The sequence below is a fragment of the Pleurodeles waltl genome, chromosome 4_1 (assembly GCF_031143425.1).
Source record: "Pleurodeles waltl isolate 20211129_DDA chromosome 4_1, aPleWal1.hap1.20221129, whole genome shotgun sequence".
NCBI classification, from domain to species: Eukaryota; Metazoa; Chordata; class Amphibia; order Caudata; family Salamandridae; genus Pleurodeles; species Pleurodeles waltl.
Window position 1 is genome coordinate 772,089,151 of NC_090442.1, and position 18,240 is coordinate 772,107,390.

The 18,240-nt window shown below is 48.6% G+C and overlaps 1 protein-coding gene across 11 annotated transcripts in view; it reads right to left on the reverse strand.

Moving 5' to 3' along the window:
• Positions 1 to 18,240, reverse strand: part of SBF1 (SET binding factor 1) — a 1,129,538-nt gene that overhangs the window by 526,385 nt on the left and 584,913 nt on the right. For all 11 annotated transcript variants that reach the window (XM_069229431.1, XM_069229429.1, XM_069229425.1 and 8 more), the window contains exon 19: positions 13,168 to 13,427. In XM_069229431.1, coding sequence (XP_069085532.1) covers positions 13,168 to 13,427 — 260 coding nt within the window. The remainder of the gene's footprint in view (positions 1 to 13,167; positions 13,428 to 18,240) is intronic.

An 18,240-nucleotide genomic window follows, 5' to 3' on the forward strand; every position in this document is an offset into this window, starting at 1 on the left:
AAAAGTGATGCATTGGTCTATATGGAAAGGCATGACCACTTTAGTTAGGAAGCGCTGTTACAAAGCACCACCCTGAAAGGATGGATGGAGAAAGAAAGGTACCTTCGAGAAAAGAACCTGACACTCACTCTGTGGACAGAGTGATGGCTACAAGGAAGGCTGTCTTCAGAGTAAGAAGCCAAAGTGGGCAGTTGTGAAGTAGTTCAAAAGTAGCACACATCAGAAAAGTAAGACTGAAGATCAAATCCCATTGTGGCATTTTGAACGAAGGAGGAAACAAATGGATAAGACCCTTTAGAAATCCCCCAACAATGGGAGATTTGAACAAGGAAGGTTGCTCAGGCAATCTGAGGAAAGCCGAGATGGCAGACAAATAATGCTAAACATGGGTGGCAGAGCAGAGCCCTGCTGGGCCAAAGAAAGAACAAACAAAAGAACCTCAGAAAGAGGGGTGGCAGGGAAGGTGGGGGTGAGGGGGGTAACAGACTTGTCTGTACACCATGCCACAAATGTGTTCCAACAACAGGTGTATACCAACTTAGTGGATGGCCAAGGTAACAATACAGACTTTGGGCAGAAGGTCAAAAGCAGTCAACTGCTGCTGCTAAATCTCCACACAAGAAGGCGGAGACTGGATGGCTTTGGGTGGAGAACCGTACCCTGCTGCTGCAACAGAAAAACTTCCTGAAGATGTAGTATGAGTTGAGGATCGATGGCCATGCTCAAGAGCTCGGTATAAAAGACCCTTCGTGCCCAGTCTGGAGCCACAAGAATGATTTGGGCCCAGTTCTTGATCTTCTTGACAACTCTGGCCAGAAGTTGTATTGCCTGAAAGGTGTAAAGGAGGCTTGAGTTCCACTCGAGAAAAAAAGCGTTGCCAAGCGAGTGCCACTTTGGAAACTCCAGTGTGCAAAACAGCTGAAATTGCACGTTCTCTGAGGAGGCAAACAGATCTAACCAAGGTTCTCCCCCCCTGCTGAAAGAGACCTTGTACCACCTTAGGATTGAGACGCCATTTGTGATGGACCAGACATTGACGGCTGAGTTGGTCTGCTCTGGCAATCAGAGAGCCCGCCAGATGCTGAACCACCAGTGATATGCCCTGATGCTCCAGCCGTGTCCAGTGGTGCAGAGCCTCCTCCCCGCCCTGCTTGTTGCACGGTAGTGGTGTTGTCTGTGGACACCTGCACCACTTTCCCTTTCAGAGAGGGAAGAAATGCTTTCAATGGTAGCCTGATCGCCCTGAACTCCAAAAGATTGATATGGAGCTGGGACTATGCTTGGACTACTCTGATCTATGCCTCTCCCATGTGGCTTCCCATCCCAGGAGTGCCACATCTGTCACTACTGTCAGGTTTGGTTGGGGAAGGGAGAAGGAGAGGGATCTGCCGCTGACCCAATCTCAGTTCAAAAGCCACCACTGCAGATCGTGCACAGTACCCTCCGAGATCTGAACCAATTCAGGGAGATTACCCAATGGAACTCAAGGTCCCACTGCAGAGCCTGCATATGCCATCTGGCATGCGTCACTGCAGGATGCAGGAGGCAGTGAGGCCCAGCAGCCTCAGAGGCATTTTCACCAAAATCCAGGATACAGACTGAAACATATGTATCATAGCCTGAATATCCTGGACTCGCTGCTCGGGTCTATAGGCCCAAAAGTGCACGGTGTCCAGAACAGTTCCAATGAAAGGGAGCATCTGAGAGAGAGTTAGGTGTGACTTCAGCACGTTTATAGTGAACCCCAGCAAATGCAGGAGGTCTGCCATAATCTGGAGGTGGGAGGAGACAGCTTTGGGGTGAGCCCTCCTTCAACAGCCAGCTGTCTAGGTAGGGGAAGACTGAAACCCCTAACCTGCGCAGATGAGATGTGACCACTGCCATCACTTTGGTGAACACCCGAATGGCGTGGGTAAGGCCAAACGGAGCATGGTAAATTGGAAATGCTTGTGACCTACCTCAAACCGCAAATAACACCTCTGGGTAGGCAGGATGGGAATATGAAAGTATGTGTCCTGCAAGTCAATGCTACCATCCAGTCTCCTGGGTCCTTTTTGTAAGAGATTGAGGGATCGAAGGTCTAGTATAGGGCAGAGGCCCTTGTCCTTCTTGGGCATCAGAAAGTTACAACCAAGACCTACTTCACTACAGCTCCTTTGCAGTAGCCTCTTTGCGGAGAAGTCTCAAGTGATCCTCCGTCATCTGATCTTAGGATGCTGGCATGGACGAAGTGGTAGTCTTGAAGGAGAGGGAGTATCCTTCAGACTATTTGCAAAACCCACCTATCTGATGTGATGGTGTGCTATTGTCCTGTTGACAGGAGCCGCTGTGCAGGGTTTGCACCAGGTCCCCAGCAGAACATCAGTGAGGACTTCACTGAAGGGAAAAAAGGCCGAAGTACCTCAATCAGGAGGTTAGTCCTGACAGCGATCGAAGGCAGCTCGAGGCCTAAGACCGCGGCCGCCCTTCTCACCACCACGGAATAAGATGTCCCCCTCCTCTGTAGCCACGGTAGGACAAGAAAGAATGCCAGCATCAGGGGAGAAGTCCAGACCGTTGGCTTCACCCAGTTCCTGAGCTCAGTCCATAGGGTCTTCAAGCAGGTATTCTAAAGGGTTCAGCGACCCCTTCATACTCTCACCAAACTCGTACCCATAAGAATAAGGGTCAGGATCCGACCTAGGGAGCAAGGTCCCTGCTGAAGTCTGAATCGGCATCAAGCGATGCCGGTCCGGCTTCGTGTTGGAGTTGGCAATAAGTATGGTGTTAATGCTGCCTGCAGGCCCAGGTGGCATCAAGAGCATAGACGCTGGAACAGTCATCTGGGAAGGTTGCACTGGTATAAGCGACGCTTGTTTGGATCCATGGGTGCCCCCTGGAGCCGAAGCCACCAGAGGGGAACCCGAGGGGGCCCCTGCTGACTCTGCAGGGCCAGAGAGCGCTTTGGCAGGGGCGGACTGCCCAAAGATAAGGCGCATGGCCTCATAGAATTCCTTCAATTGGGCAGGGGTGGCGCCGGTTCCCAGAAACTCGGAGCAGTGCAGAGCCGACCCAGAACTAGGCTCGGAGGACCGAGGCCTAGAGCGACGGAGCTCCTTCTCCTGCATCACATCATCTGACCGATGGGTGAAGACGAAGAACTCTTGTGCTTCTTCGACTTCTTTTTATGCTTACCTGAGAATCCCGAAGATTTTGAATGTGATGACGACGAATGGTGAGGGCTCTTGCGAGCGGTCTCGGAACCTTCCCCTCGACCAGGAGATATGTGGAGCTGGGCTGCGAGTAGCTTTAGGGACAACTCCCCCAAAGCTCTCGGGGTTCATGGCCCGGCACTTGGAGCACGACTTCGGGTCATGGTGTGCTCCAAACACCACAGACACACGAGATACGGCTCCATCATCGACATCATCCAGTGAAAAGGAGTCGGAGAGCTTGTAGGAAAGTAGCATATTTTCTAGCATAGTCACCCCCACTTTTTGCCTAGTGTCAGTGTCTTTAGACTGTGGTACACTGGGATCCTGCTACTCAGGACCCCACGGTCAGTGCTCGCTCCTCTAAAAAAAAAAAAAAATATATATATATATATATATATATAAAATTTACCCCCCCCCCCCACCCAAACACACACACAATTGGCATACTGGTGCACCTATGTAAATCCCCAATATATGGTACTTGGGTACCCAGGGCATTGGTAGACCATGGGTCTCAAAGGGATGCAGCATGTGTTATGCCACCCATGGAAGCCCATGCAAACTGTGTCTGCAGGCCAGCCATTGCAGCCAGCTTCCACTTTAGATTTAAGGCTTCCCTAATACTGCGGTCACTGCACTTGGACACTGTTTAAGTCACCCCTCTGGTAGGCCCTTCAGCCCAAAGGCAGGGTGCATGGTCCTGAGTGTGAGGGCACTCCTGCATGAGCAGAGGTGCCCCTACAAACCCCAGACTCCATTCCTTTGCTTTCTAAGTGCAGGGAAGCCATTTTAAGGTATGTAGTGGACACTGGTCTACATGAGTAGTCCAACTACATAAAAGCATCACCGAACCTAGGCATGTTTGGTATCAAACATGTTGGAATCATGCAACTACACTGGTTCCAGTGTTAGCTGCATGATGCAATGTACTCTGAGGGTTCCTTAGAGGATCGCCCAGATCTGCCTGTACAGCCTTGCAGGGTCTGCATGCCAGCCCGTGCTGCTGCCAAACCTAGACACTGTCCTCCCCTTCTGTTTAATGAGCCTAACTCGAGCAGGGGAAGGTAGAACAAAGTATTTCCTTTAGGAAAGAGATGTGACCACCTATCCCTTTGAAATAGGTGTCTCTGAGCTGAGGTGGGGTGGCCTCTCAGCGCCACAAGACTGTTTTGAAGGGCACATTTGGTGACCTCCTTGCATAAACCGGTTTGCACCAGTGCAGGAACCTCTGGTTCCAGCTCTGATGAGAAACCACTATAAGGACAGGACAAAGGACACCCCCCTGTCCAGCTCCTCCCCTAGGGAGGAGCACAGAGCTCTGCCAGGTGGCCACTTGATTCTGCCATCTCGGAAATAAGATGTGGAGAGGCCCCTGGGAGCATCTGATTGATTGGGCCAGGTGGGTGACGTTCCTGACCCCCTCTGACAGGTGGGTCACCGCAGACAGTGTCCAAGCCCCTTTCTGGGTTACTTAAGGGCTCCCGCGAGGGTGGGACCCTAAATTCATCGAGCCATACTCTTCAAGGAACTCTATGCAAGACACTTTTGCAAACCTGGTCTCCGGAACTGCTGCTGGTCTGCCTTAGGAACTGAAACAAGACTGTATCCAGTTGGAAGGGCACCCACTGCAACATTGTTTCTATAACTCCTGGAATAACTCTGCAACATCCATGGGTGTGCATCCTCCAGGGTCACAGGGACTCTGTTTGCACCAGGAAGCAAGAAGGAATCTCCCGTGGAGTGAAGGAGTCACACCCCTGCATCCCCAGGCACCTCAATAACGACTGGCTGGTGGATCCTGCTGTCCCACGGACATTGAAAGGCTCTGCTACACAGGTGGTGGTTCTGTGGATCTCTCGAGGTCCAACTTGTCTTCTATCCAAATTGGGAGATGGTGGGACTTTACTGTAACCACTGGGACGGAACATCTGCGCACCACGTCTGTTGCTGTCACCAAGGCTTGCTGACTCTTCCTCCAGAAGACCTTCAAGCTCCAAGAAGCCAAGCCTCCAGCACTCTCCAGCTCCAAGAACAGCATCTACCCTGCAACTCCTGAAGTGTGGGACTTCTTCTTTGTTGTCCTGCTGAGGCCTCTCTGAGACTCCCTGTGCCTGCTGCCTGTGGGTCCTGTTGGAGGCTCCAACGGTTCCTGCTGGCTCTCCTGCTTGCTGAGGTCCATCCCTGAGTCCCCTCCAAGGGTCGAGTTGTTTGGACCTTGCTGGTCCCCAAAATCCTGCAAACTTCCCTGCGGCTTCTTCCTGCTTTTGCCAATGCTTGTTGGTGGTTCTGCTGAGCATTGACCCCTCAGCAATCTGGCGACCAACGTGGGACAGCTTGTGAATGACTTCAAAAACCTTCCTGCATCACCTGGACTGTGCAGCTGTACTTGTCCCTTCATCGACCTGCACAAACTTCTCCCCAAGAAGGGAGGGCACTGCCTACCTGCACCGCCTGGACATCTCCAAGTGGTCTAGACACTGTCCCCTTCTTTTTCAGGTTCTTCTTGTTTGGAATCACCACTTGGGTTCCGCGGGTTGCAACAGCAACTGAACAAACGAGGCTCCCACTGACCCAGTGAAGGTTTTTCAATGTCACTTCACCACTATGCACCAGGTCTCCGAGATGTAGGTACTCCACTTTCCTAGGTATACACGGGTGGGGGTATACACAATGTGAGCCCCCCCTGTCCTGCTGTTAACCACTTCACAAGTTAAGATATATTAACACTCTAGTGAGTATTCTTCAAGGAGACACATCATATGAATTAACATCAATTGTATAAAGTGTCCAATCCAATCCCAAGTTTTATTGAATAACGTCTTCAAAATGTACAGCAACCATCCATAAAGATACACTTCAAGCCTTCGAGCCAACACGTGTTTCGTCATGGGACATAATCAACTCCCAACCGACTTCTTCAGGGCTCTAAATCATAAACAAATTATGTAAATTAAAAATCTAAATGCTCAAACCACATAATGAAATAATAAAATATATATATGTATATATAAAAAAGTGTGCCCCATTCGTGTTCAATTGGATCAGACCCCAAGTTGAAGTGAGAGGAAAGAAACCCCGTCCATTTGCAAACATGTTTCATATGTCTGTAACTATGGTAAATAAGAACGCCTGTATCACCAAGTGAAGGTCAAAAAAAGTGTGCTCCAAGTTATCAAGTGAGTCACCTATCCACATGCGAATCCAAATTCATGCGACAGTAAAGTCAAATCACTACTTCACCAATAAACATGCTTAGTGTCAAGTTCCAAACCACCAAAATGTATTCTCCACGTGCTGTAATCAATACGACACTATTATACAACTGTCCATTTAATTTAATCCCATCTTCACCTTAAAGTCGTACCTCATATAATTTCAGATCAAATCCAAAATGAATAATTCCCAATTGTAGCTACTGTTCCCCATATGTCTGTTTAGTGCACAGATTCCACACCTGTTCAGACAAAAAAGAACCCAACAACTCCATTGGAGTATAAATCGACTATACCGAAATCTCTTTGTAATTATATACCATTTCTAGTCACCAATATGTGGCAAAAAAAACACCCATGAAGTACCTTACTTGGAATTCCTCACTCGCTGTGTGTACGAGGAGCGAAGGGAGAAGCCGCTTCCATTCATGCGCTAAATTGAAAAATAAATACACATGCAAACAACGTCCTTAATGTACATCCTTTACAATCTTGAAAACTATAATCGGGAGCCAATCCAGTCAAGGAATGCCGTCCTACAGCCACTTACCAACAAACGAGTCAGACACAACTCAGCGTTCTGCTGCTAAGGAACGGCACGAAGCGAGTACGCGTGTATCGCGTTCCCGAAATCGAGGTTAAATCAACTTCCGGGAGCGCGAGTCAAATAAAAATAGAAGACGGACTATAGTCCGTTTGTATAACAGACGGTATTAGAAGTAACCAGTACGATCTATTAAAGGAACAGTTTCTAAAGCTAAAGAAATCCTAACTTCTTACAACTAGACCATTGGACAGTCCTGTGATACGAGGTAGATAATATCCACTCTTGTCATACAAAGAACAATATATTTCGATCCCGAAGAGATAATAATATTTCATGATCAATTATACTTATTGAACTTGACCCTAGTTCCGTGAAAATGTCCAATGCGACTCACCACCATATTCCAGACCGGTGTTTCGATGACTCACTACCTCATAATTAATATAAATTGCCAACATAGTGTTATGACCCAACTCGCACTTAACCACTGTTGGAGCCAATCAGTTATCATAAAAGCAAGAGGGGGGGGGGGAGGAAAAAAAAATAAAAAAAAAAATAAAAAAAAAAAAAATAAATAAAAGAAGAAGAAAAGGGGGGGTAGGGGGGTGAAGGGGTTTACTGGAGGTTTTTTTTTTTTGATGATCCAAAATTTGGACTAAGATGAAAATGCTAACACTGATTAGTCAAATTACAGAATCCTCACATTACAATGTAATGGGAGTTGTTATGACAGTTGCTTTTAGTTTGAGAATTTTGATTTATAATTACATTTACTGTATATATCAATTATAATTATGATCCAAGACATAGCATCATAATAAATACAGTTTGAAAATACATTTGACAAGATTGTTCCTTAATCGCCCAAAAAGAATTCCAACTCTCTATCAGAGTTAAGACGGGTGGGGGCACTATCGAACCTTCCTTGTGCAAACTGGTTTCCTCTGAGTCCTCTGGGAAGGGTCCTATATTGTAGGAAAGTAACTTCTTTCTTGGCATGGTTACCCCCATTTTCTGCCTGTTGTCAGTGTGTTTGACTGTGTTCACTGGGATCCTGCTAACCAGGACCCCAGTGATTATGCTCTCTCCCTTCTAACTTGGCTTTAACACCCCATATTTGGCACACTGGTGCCCTCATGTAAGTCCATAGTATATGGTACCTAGGTACCCTGAGCATTGGGGTACCAGGGGATCCCCATGGGCTGCAGCATGTATTCTGTCACTTATGGGAAGCCCAGACAAACCTTTCTGCAGGCCTGCCATTGCAGCCTGTGTGAAAGTGGCATGCACTCTTTTCACTACAGGCCACTGTAATTCACCCCTATGGCAGGCCCTCTCAGCCCAGAGGGCAGGGTGCAAGTACCTGTGTGTGAGGGCACCCCTGCACGAGAAGAGGTGCCCCCATGAACTCCAGCGACATTTTTCTGGACTTCGTGAGTGCGGGGACGCCATTTTATGCATGTACTGGACATAAGTCACTACCTATGTCCAGATGCATTATGGTAACTCCGAACCTAGGCATGTTTGATATCAAACATGTCGGAATCATACCCCAATACTGTTGCCAGTATTGTAAGTATGATTCCATGCACTCTGGGGGCAGCATTGCTACCATCAGTCTTCCAGGGTTTTCGGGCAGCCCACGCTGCTACTGCCCCTCAGACTGGTTTCTGCCTTCCTGCCGCTTGATCTGATCAAGCTCAGGAAGGCAGAACAAAGGATTTCCTTTGGGAGAGGGAGGTAACATCCTCTCCCTTTGGAAATAGGTGTGACTTGCTTGGGAGGGGTAGCCTCCCCAAGCCACTTGTATGCTCTGAAGGGCACATTTGTTGCTGTTCTTGCATAAACCACTCCACACCGGTTCAGGAACCCCCAGTCCCGCCTCTGGCGCGAAGCAGGACAATGAAAAGGGGAGTAACCACTCCCCTGTCCATCACCACCCCAGGGTTGGTACTCAGAGCTCCTCCAGTGGGTGCATCGGTTCTGCCATCTTGTTTCCAAGGGTGGCCGGGACCTCTGGGAGCATATGGGTGGCTGGTCCAGGCAGGGGACGTCAGAGCCCCCTCCTGATAGGTGCTTACCTGGCTAGGTGACCAATCCCCCTTTCAGGGCTATTTAGGGTTTCTCACTTGAGTGGGTCCTTAGATTCGGCTTGCAAGATTGCAGGAGGACTTCTCTGCAACCTTCACTTCGACTTCTGGCCTCTGGAACTGCGACTGGACCCTCCAGGACCCGACAAACTGCCTCCAAGAAGAACTCTTCTGCAACATTGTTTCCAGGGCTCCTACCAGACACTGCAACATTTCCACCGGCTGTGCATCCACTGAGGGCAGCGTTCCTTAGTCTGCACTGGAAGAAAGACGGAATCTCCCTTGGAGTGAAGGAGTCACTCCCCTGCAACCACAGGCACCTACTGCAATGAAGACCGGCTGTATGGATCTCCTCTCATCCGGAGCTGCGTGGATCCTTTCATCATGGGTGGCTGTCCAGGGTAGTCCTCTTGGTCCTCTCTGCAAGCTTTTCAACTTTGGTGGAGGTAACCCTTGCCTTCCCACGCAGGACAGTACCTCCGTGCACCGCGTCTCTTACCAAGGCTTGTTTGCATCCCCTCCAAGGGAACTTCAGGCTATGTGCAGCTCCAGCCCTCCTTCCTGTGACGCAGAGCACTCTGCGTGGTTCTCCTGTGGCGTGGGATCCCTTTCAGTAGTGCTGCCGTGGGCTCCTACTGTGACATCTGTGTGTCTGTCCTGTGGGTGCTGCCTCTGGTCCTTTGGGCTTTCTGTGTCGCTGAGCATCCCTTCGACTCCCCCCCCCCCCCCCCCCCCGGTTGAGTCCTCCTGGGCCTTGATGGTCCAGCAGCACTACTTTTCCACTAACCGCGAGTTTGCCTTTGCCGAGCTTGTTGGTGGAATTCCTGCACGACAGCCGTCTGCAATCTTCATTCCAGCGTGAGACATCTTCTGCATCCCTCAGGACCTCTTCTCCGGCTCCAGGGCTACAGTGCTGACCTCATCTTCATCACCATCAACTGACTGCTCCAAGTACAGCTGGGTAAGTAGTAGCTCTTATTCCTCCTGGACTCCACTGTGACTATTGGACTTGGTCTCCTCTCTCCACAGGTCTTCCTCTCCAGGAATCCACTGCTGGTTTCTTGCAGTTATGTCTGGGTTTCTTCTTTTTCTTCCTTTTGGGTGGTTTGGGAAAAATTCCAGTGATTTACTCCTGCTTTCCTGGTAGCTGGGGGGTACTGTGTTATTTATCTCTGTGGTTTTCTAGTACTCCCAACTCCCCTCTACAAATTCCACTTACCTAGGTGGGAACCTGTGTTTGCATTCCAATTTTTTTAGTATATGGCTTGTGCTTCCCCTAGGGTCACTATTGTCTAACTACATTTGCACTGTTTTCTAACCTTTGTTACGCCTATTGTTGTTTACTAGTTGTAGGAAGCTGGCTCTGTATATGCTATATCAAAATTAGATATAGTGTGCACTGAGTCCAGGGGTTCCCCAATAGGCTTGACAGAGGCAATAATAGAGAATATTAATTCTCTATTTGTTGTAGTGTGGTTGAGCAGTTAGGCTTATCAGAGGGTAGTGTTAAGCATCTGTTGTACACACACAAGTAATAAGTGAAACACAGACACTCAATGACTTAACTCCAGGCCAATACGTTTTTATATAGAAAAATATTATTTTGTTTATTTTTATAACCACAAGATTCATTTAGCAGGTAAGTATATTAAATGAAAGGTAATTTGCATAGTAATAGTTGAGACTTTGAATAGATTCAATATTGTACACAGTTTTCATTAAAATAGATGGCAAAAAGCTACTTTAAAAGTGGACACTGCAATTTTCAACAGTTCCTGGGTGAGGTACGTAAAGTACAGTTTTAGAGGTAAGTGCTACACTTACGGGTTAAGTCTCCGGGGCATAGGTAGCCCACCGTTGGGGGGGTTCAAGGCAATCCCAAGCACCCAGCACTAGCAACACAGGGCCGGTCAGGGGCAGAGGTCAAACAGGAGCCAAAATAATGTTGGCGTCTATGGAGACAAGGGGTACCCTCCAGTCCCAGTCTGCTTGCAGTTAAGTACCCGCATTGTCAGAGGGCAGGCCAGGGGTGTTTGGAGGTGTACTGGAGGGGCCCCATGTAGGAACAAAACCACACCGTCAGCGGCACGGGGGCGGCCGGTTTCAGTGTGCAGTGCGTCAGGTTCCCAACAGAACTCTATGGAGGGACCCGGGGGTCACTTAGGTGCTGCAGGCAGGGCACAGGATGGGCCTCTCGGGCAAGACACTGACCGGGCAAGACACTGACTGGGCAAGGGTGAGTGCCACCTGCTGGCCGTTGCTGCACCGGTGGTCTGTTTCTCAGGGCCTGGGGGCTGCGGGTGCAGTGCTTCTCCAGGCGTCTGATATCTTCATCCCGGGCAGTTGCGGTCAGGGGAGTTCTCAGGATTCCCTCTGCAGGTGTCGTCATGGGGTGCAGAGAGGTCAGCCAAGGGTGGACACGTTGTTGGAGTCACCTTGGGGTCTTCCATGAATAGTTGGTTTCTCTGGACACGGGCCAGGGGCGTTGGGTGCAGAGTAGTGGGGACTCAAGCTTCTGGAGTGAATTGGGAGTCCCTTTAAAGATGGATGCCTTTTCTTTTGGATGGGCAGAGCCACTGCCCACGGGAGTTCTTGGTCTTCGGTGATGCAGGCAGTCCCATAGAGGATTTTCAGGGGTCACTGGTCCTGTAGAACGCGTCGCTTTTCGGTTGCAGGGTCTTAGAAGCAGGAGACAGGCTGGTGGTGCTGGGGCCAAGTCAGTTCTCGTCTCCTTCACTTCTCTGCGGGGTTTTCAGCTCAGCAGTCTTTCTTCTTCTTGGGAGGTTGTCAGGAATCTGAAGTGTTGGGTTCACTTCTCTGGGGAGGGGGACACATCTCTATTCCTATTGGTCCTAATCCTCCAAAGCAAGATGGAGGATTTCTCAAGAAGGGGGTCACTTCAGCTCTGGTCACCTTAGGGGTGGACCTGGCTGAGGGGGTGACCCCTCCTTTTTTTTCTCATTATTCCTCTGGGCTTGCTGTCAAAAGTGGGGGCTGTGTCCGGGGGGGCGGGCAGCTCCAATAGATGGAGTGCCCTGGGGCACTGTAACACCAGGCTTGAGCCTTTGAGGCTCACCGCCAGGTGTTACAGATCCTGCAGGGGGAGGTGTGAAGCACCTCCACCCAAGACAGGCTTTGTTCCTGATCACAGGGTGCACAAAGGCACTCACCCCATGTGGCCAGAAACTTGTCTGGAAGTGGCAGGCTGGCAGAGACCGGTCAGCCTCGCACTAGCAGTTGGGCTGGCATTCAGGGGGCATCTCTAAGATGCCCTCTATGTGCATTTCTCAATAAATACCACACTTGCATCAGTGTGGATTTATTGTGCTGAAACGTTTGATACCAAACTTTCCAGTATTCAGCGTAGCCATTATGGTGCTGTGGAGTTTGTAATGACAACCTCCCAGACCATATACTCAGTAAGGCTACCCTGCACTTACAATGTCTAACAGTGAACTTAGACACTGTAGGGGCATAGTGCTCATGCAGCTATGCCCTCACCTGTGGTATAGTGCACCCTACCTTAGGGCTGTAAGGCCTGCTAGAGGGGTGACATACCTATGCCACAGGCAGTGGTTTGTAGGCATGGCACTCTGAGGGGAGTGCCATGTCGACTGTCTTTTCTCCCTACCAGCATACACAAGCTGCAAAGCAGTGTGCATGCACTGAGTGAGGGGTACCTTAGGGTGGCATAATATATACTGCAGCCCTTAGGGACCTTCCCTGGCCACAGGTTCCTTGGTACCAGTGGTACCTTTTACAAGGGACTTAACTGTGTGCCAGGGCAGTGCAAAATGTGGAGACAAAGGTACAGTTTTAGGGAAAGAACACTGGTGCTGGGGCCTGGTTAGCAGGGGCCCAGCACACATCCAATCAAAGCTGGCAACAACAAAAGGCAAAATGTTAGGGGGTTAACTATGCCAACATTGGCACTTTCCCACAGCATCATGATAAACATATTGCATCACATTCAGAAAAAGCTTAAAATATCAACAAATAACCGGTCAGTGCCTGCTTGTATACCCGCATCTCCATCTTACACCAAGTGCTGTTCTCTACATTTTGTGGTGTACAAAACACATATTTACTTATGAAATTACATTTAGTAAGGGACTTAGTCTTACCTGTTGGTAACAAAGCTGTTGCTAACACTCTCCCCATCAGCGATGCCGGTGCCACGCAACATGCGATTCTTGGTGGTGTCCAGGGGTAGCAGGAGGTAACTCATGCGATTGGCATAGTGAATGGCCTGGCTAAACACTGTGCTTTCCTCCTTCTGAATCAATTCTTGCTGCTTCTCCCTGCTCATTGTGGGCCAGAACCTGCGCTGCTCTGAGGCGATTTCTAGGGCAGATTTTTCCTCCTGGCCACTATGCTCATTTTCCTAGTTATAGAAAGAAATAAGAATTATCCATATACAATACATATAACATGAGCAACACGTTGAAAACCCCAATCATGGCAAGTAAAAAAACACACCAACCCTAGCAGTGAAAAAAAAACAAAGTCCAGCTATGAGAATTCTCGAGACCCAAGTCCATGTTACTGCGTCAATGGCAACATGCTCAAATATCACTGCTGAAGTGAGGCATATACACCCCATCAATGATCCAACGAGCAGTCACAGAACTGCTGAAGAGAGACATATGGACACCACTGACACTCTACAGTACTTGACAAAAAACTACAAAAGAAATGCATGTGCATTCCATCACTGCACCAGACTACTTGTACAGATCTGCCGGGGAGCAAAATATACCTGGCATCAATGAATCAAAGTATAGCTGGAGAACTACTGAGGAGAGTCATGTGCGTACTATCACCAATCAGAAGTGCTGGCACAAAACGACTGAGACGTACCAACTGCATGCTATCAGTAACTGGCAGCAGAGAGTCAAACTGATGAAGAAAGACACAAGCACGAACCCCCTGATTGGAAGGACAGCATGAGAGTCTTCTGAGGAGAGTCACATTCACCTCCTTGATGTACCAAAGCACAACAATGCATGAAGACTTTGCACGTGCACACCAGCATTGAGCTATTCCTCTAGAAGCAGTACTGCTGAGGGTAGTCACCAGCACCCCAGGTCCTCAAACCTCAAACCACACCGCAGATATCCAAGGAATCAACCATAAACTTTCCGTTGCATGAAGTGTAGTGTGTAGCTCACAATTCTTGTTATAGTAATGAGACATAAAATGTTTTTTTTATTGCTTTAACAGATTTTTGTATTTTGAGATTAAGAACAAGCATTTACAATGCAATAGGTCTCGCATTTGCTTGAGTTAGCACTACTGGCAACGTAAATTCATAACTGGACTTTTCTTGCCACATAAATTGGTCAACCCTGCCTCATAATTTTGTCTTTTCCAGCTATATAATTCCAGTGGCCCTGCATATAACTAACACGCTTCCATTTACCTTCGTCCTTTATCTGCAGCACAAAAATGAAAATGTTTCTATTTAGCATCCTAATTTAAATCTGCCATTCTAATTTCCAATAGAATACCGCTTTCACCACCCCACCACCAGAGTTGCTGGCCTACACAATTCCCCCCAAAAGATAGTGTGGGGCCCAGAGATGAGGTAGAATGAAAGAGCACACTGTGGTCAATGTTTTGAAGGTGGTCCCATTGTCCTAGGACCACCACAGGCTGAGTTATGAGTAAATATATTTTGTAAAAGTAATGCCCTGCAAAGCACTATGGGGCAAGTTTCCGTGCCACAAATATTTTAATATGTTGATATGATTAATGCTTAGAACAGCCCCTAGAGGGCACTACAATGAAAATAGCATTTGTAAGAAACATGGTCATGTAACCATATAGTGAGACCCTAGAAAGCATAACCACACAAAAATAAAAATGGCAATACATAATGCGGAGTAACCATATACAAGGCGCCTAGAGTGCATAGTGCATTACATATCTTCAGGTTAGCAGGCCTATTGTAATGATATTACAAACAAGGCCCTTAAAACACAAGCTATTCCCAGCTGAAAACGAAAATTCCAGCCATGAAAATGCTTAAAAAGAAATTGAATGGTGGGAGGGGTTATTATTTTGGGGTTTCCACTAACTTTATATAGCAACCGAAAGATGACGTAGATGGAAAGTGTGTGTCGTGCTGAACATTTTGGTGGTGGTCCAATTGTCCTAGGACCACCATAGGCTGAGTTATGGGCAAATATGTTGTGAAAAGAAATGTTTGCAAAGTATTATAGGTTGAGTGTTCCAGAGTGCAGTGAATATTGCAGTATCGGCTCTCCCGCTGTGCTGGGAGAGCCACTTTCGCTTTGAGGATTTCTGTTTTACGTAAAGCATTTACCAATTTCAAGTGTTTTAAGGAGAGAGCCACAAGAAATGACTTGTAGGAAGCTGGCCTGGTGTGAGGTGGGTAAGGTGCTTACACCTTATACCAGGTCCAGGTATCCCCGCTTAGTGAAGTGTAGGCAGTGTCTAGAAGCCAGGCTCTCTAGAGGTAGCTGTGGGTGAGCAGCCAAAGGCTTATCTAGGAGACATCAAAGGCTCATGCAATACCACTGTAGACACACAGAGCTTACGCACATAAAAGAAAACACTCAGTTGTACAAAAATAAAGGTACTTTATTTTTGGCACAGATTATCACAAATCACTAGACAGGTGACCCACCCTCTTAGAAGGTAAGTAATATACTAGATATATACACTAGCAATCAGAAATAGGCATAGAAAAGGTTAGAAAACAGGGCAAACAGTAATAACTAATAGTGACCATAGGGGGAGCACAAACCATATACTGAAAAAATGGAATGAGAACAAGGTACCCCCACCTGGGTAAGTAAGATGTGTAGAGGGGAGCTGGGGGTATTAGAAAACCACAAAGGTACCTCCCCAGCGACCAGGAATGCAGAAGTAAAACACTGGATTTTCCCCAAACCACCCAAAAGGAGAAAAGGAAGACGCCCAGAGAAGACTGCAAGAAAACCAGCGGTGGATTCCTGGAGAAAGAAGACCTATGGAGAGAGGGGACCAAGTGCAAGAGTCACAGTGGAGCCCAGGAGGAGTAGGAGCTACTACCCACCCAGCTTGTGGATGCAGGAGTTGGTTGACTGTTCTGAAGAACAGGTCAGCACTGCCGCCCAGGAGCTGGTGAAGAGTTCCAGATGGATGCAGATGTCCCAACCGGAAGAAAGATTGCAGATGGGTATCGGTGCAGGATTTCTACCAACAAGCCTTGGCAAAGGCAAACTCCCGGTTAGTGGAAAAGAGGTGCTGCCGGGGACCAGCAAGGCCCAGGAGGACTCAACCCAAGAGGGGGAGTTACAAGGGACCCTAAGCATCGCAGAGAGCCCACAGGAGCAGAGGCAGCACCCACAGGATTCCCACAGGACGGGGATGCAGAAATCCCAGAAGCCCACACAGCACTACAAAAGTGGATCCCACACAGGAGGCTGTATTTGCAGGAAGGAGTGCTGGGACTAGAGCTGCACGTCGCCTTAAGATCCCTTGGAGGAGACGCAAACAAGCCTTGACAGTGCAAGAGATGCGGTGTACAGCGGGGTGCTGTCCTACGTGGGAAGGCAAAGGCTTACCTCCACCAAAGTTGGATAGCTGGCAGAGAGGACCGAGAGGACTACTCCGAACCACCACCTGTGATGCAGGATCCACGCAGCTCAGCAGAAGAGGGGCTTTTGTAGGTGCCTGCATTTGCATGGAAGTGACTCTTTCACTCCAAAGGAGATTCCTTCTTCTTCTTGTGCAGGATGAAGAGTTGCAGTCTTCTGAGGATGCACGGCGAGGAAACTGTTGAAAAGCTGGCAGGAACTCAGTATACAATGTTGCAGAAGAGTCTTCCTCATGGATCTGCAGCTTGTAGGTTCCTTGAAGGTCCAGTAACGGTTCCAGAGGCCAGATGTCGAAGTAAAGGTTGCAGAGGAGTCCTGCTTGAATCTTGCAAGCCGAATCGGAGGACCCACCAAAGAGAGAGACCCTAAATAGCCCTGAAAGGGGGAGTGGCCACCTAACCAGGTAAGAACCTTTCAGGAGGGGGCTCTGATGTCACCTGTCTGGTCTGGACACTCTGATGCTCCCAGAGTTGTATAGGAACCCAGGAACCCTCTGGAGGAGCTCTGGGCACCACTGTCCAGTTTCGCGACAGAGCATGGACTGGAGGTCCCTGAACCGTGTGGATTGGTTTGTGCATGGATGGTACTAAATATGCCCTTCAAAGCAAACCAGTGGCTTGGGGGGGCTACCCCTCCCAAGAAGGTCACAACCATTTCCAAAGGTAGAGGGTGTTACCTCCCTCTCCCTAAGGAAATCCTTTGTTCTGCCTTCCTGGGCTTGATCAGATCAAGCAGCAGGAGGGCAGAAACATGCCTGAGGAGTAGTAGCAGCTGGGCTGCCCAAGAAACCCTGTAAGACTGGTGGTAGTAATGCCGAGGGTCATTTAAGGAGCCCCCAGAGTGCATGGAACCATACTTTCAATAGTATTGGGATATGATTCCAACATTTTTGATACCAAACATGCCCAGGTTCGGAGTTACCATTATGTAGCTGGACATAGGTAGTGACCTATGTCCAGTACATATAAAAAATGGCATCCCCGCACTCACGAAGTCAAGTAAAATGGTGCTGGAGTTTGTAGGGGCACCTCTGCTAGTGCAGGGGTGCCCTCACACACAGGTACCTGCAACCAGCCCTCTGGGCTGAGAGGGCCTACCTACCATAGGGATGACTTACAGTGACCTGATGTAATGGCCTGGTGTGTGCACCCTGTTCAAACAGAATGCAATGGCAGGCCTGCTGAACCCTTTGCATGGGCTACCTATGGGTGGCAGAATAACTGCTGCAGCCCATAGGGATCCCCTGGAACCCCAATGCTCTGGGTAGCTAGGTACCATATACTAGGGACTTAGACGGGGTGAACAGTATGCCAATTGTGGGAAGAAAAAAGTACAATTTAGAGGAGAGAGCAAAGCTACTGGGGTCCTGGTTAGCAACAACCCAGTAGCCACAGTCAAACATACTGACAACAGGCAGAAAATGGGGGTAACCATGCTAAGAAAGAGGGTGCTTTGCTACAACTCTGATTAGGTAATTGCGAACAATGTGACCATCACTCTGTTGTATCTGTTGGTGCTGTGAGCACCATGACTGCCATGCACCAACCCAAAGCAATACTTTTTCACAGCAGTACGTGGTGTCAGTAGGCT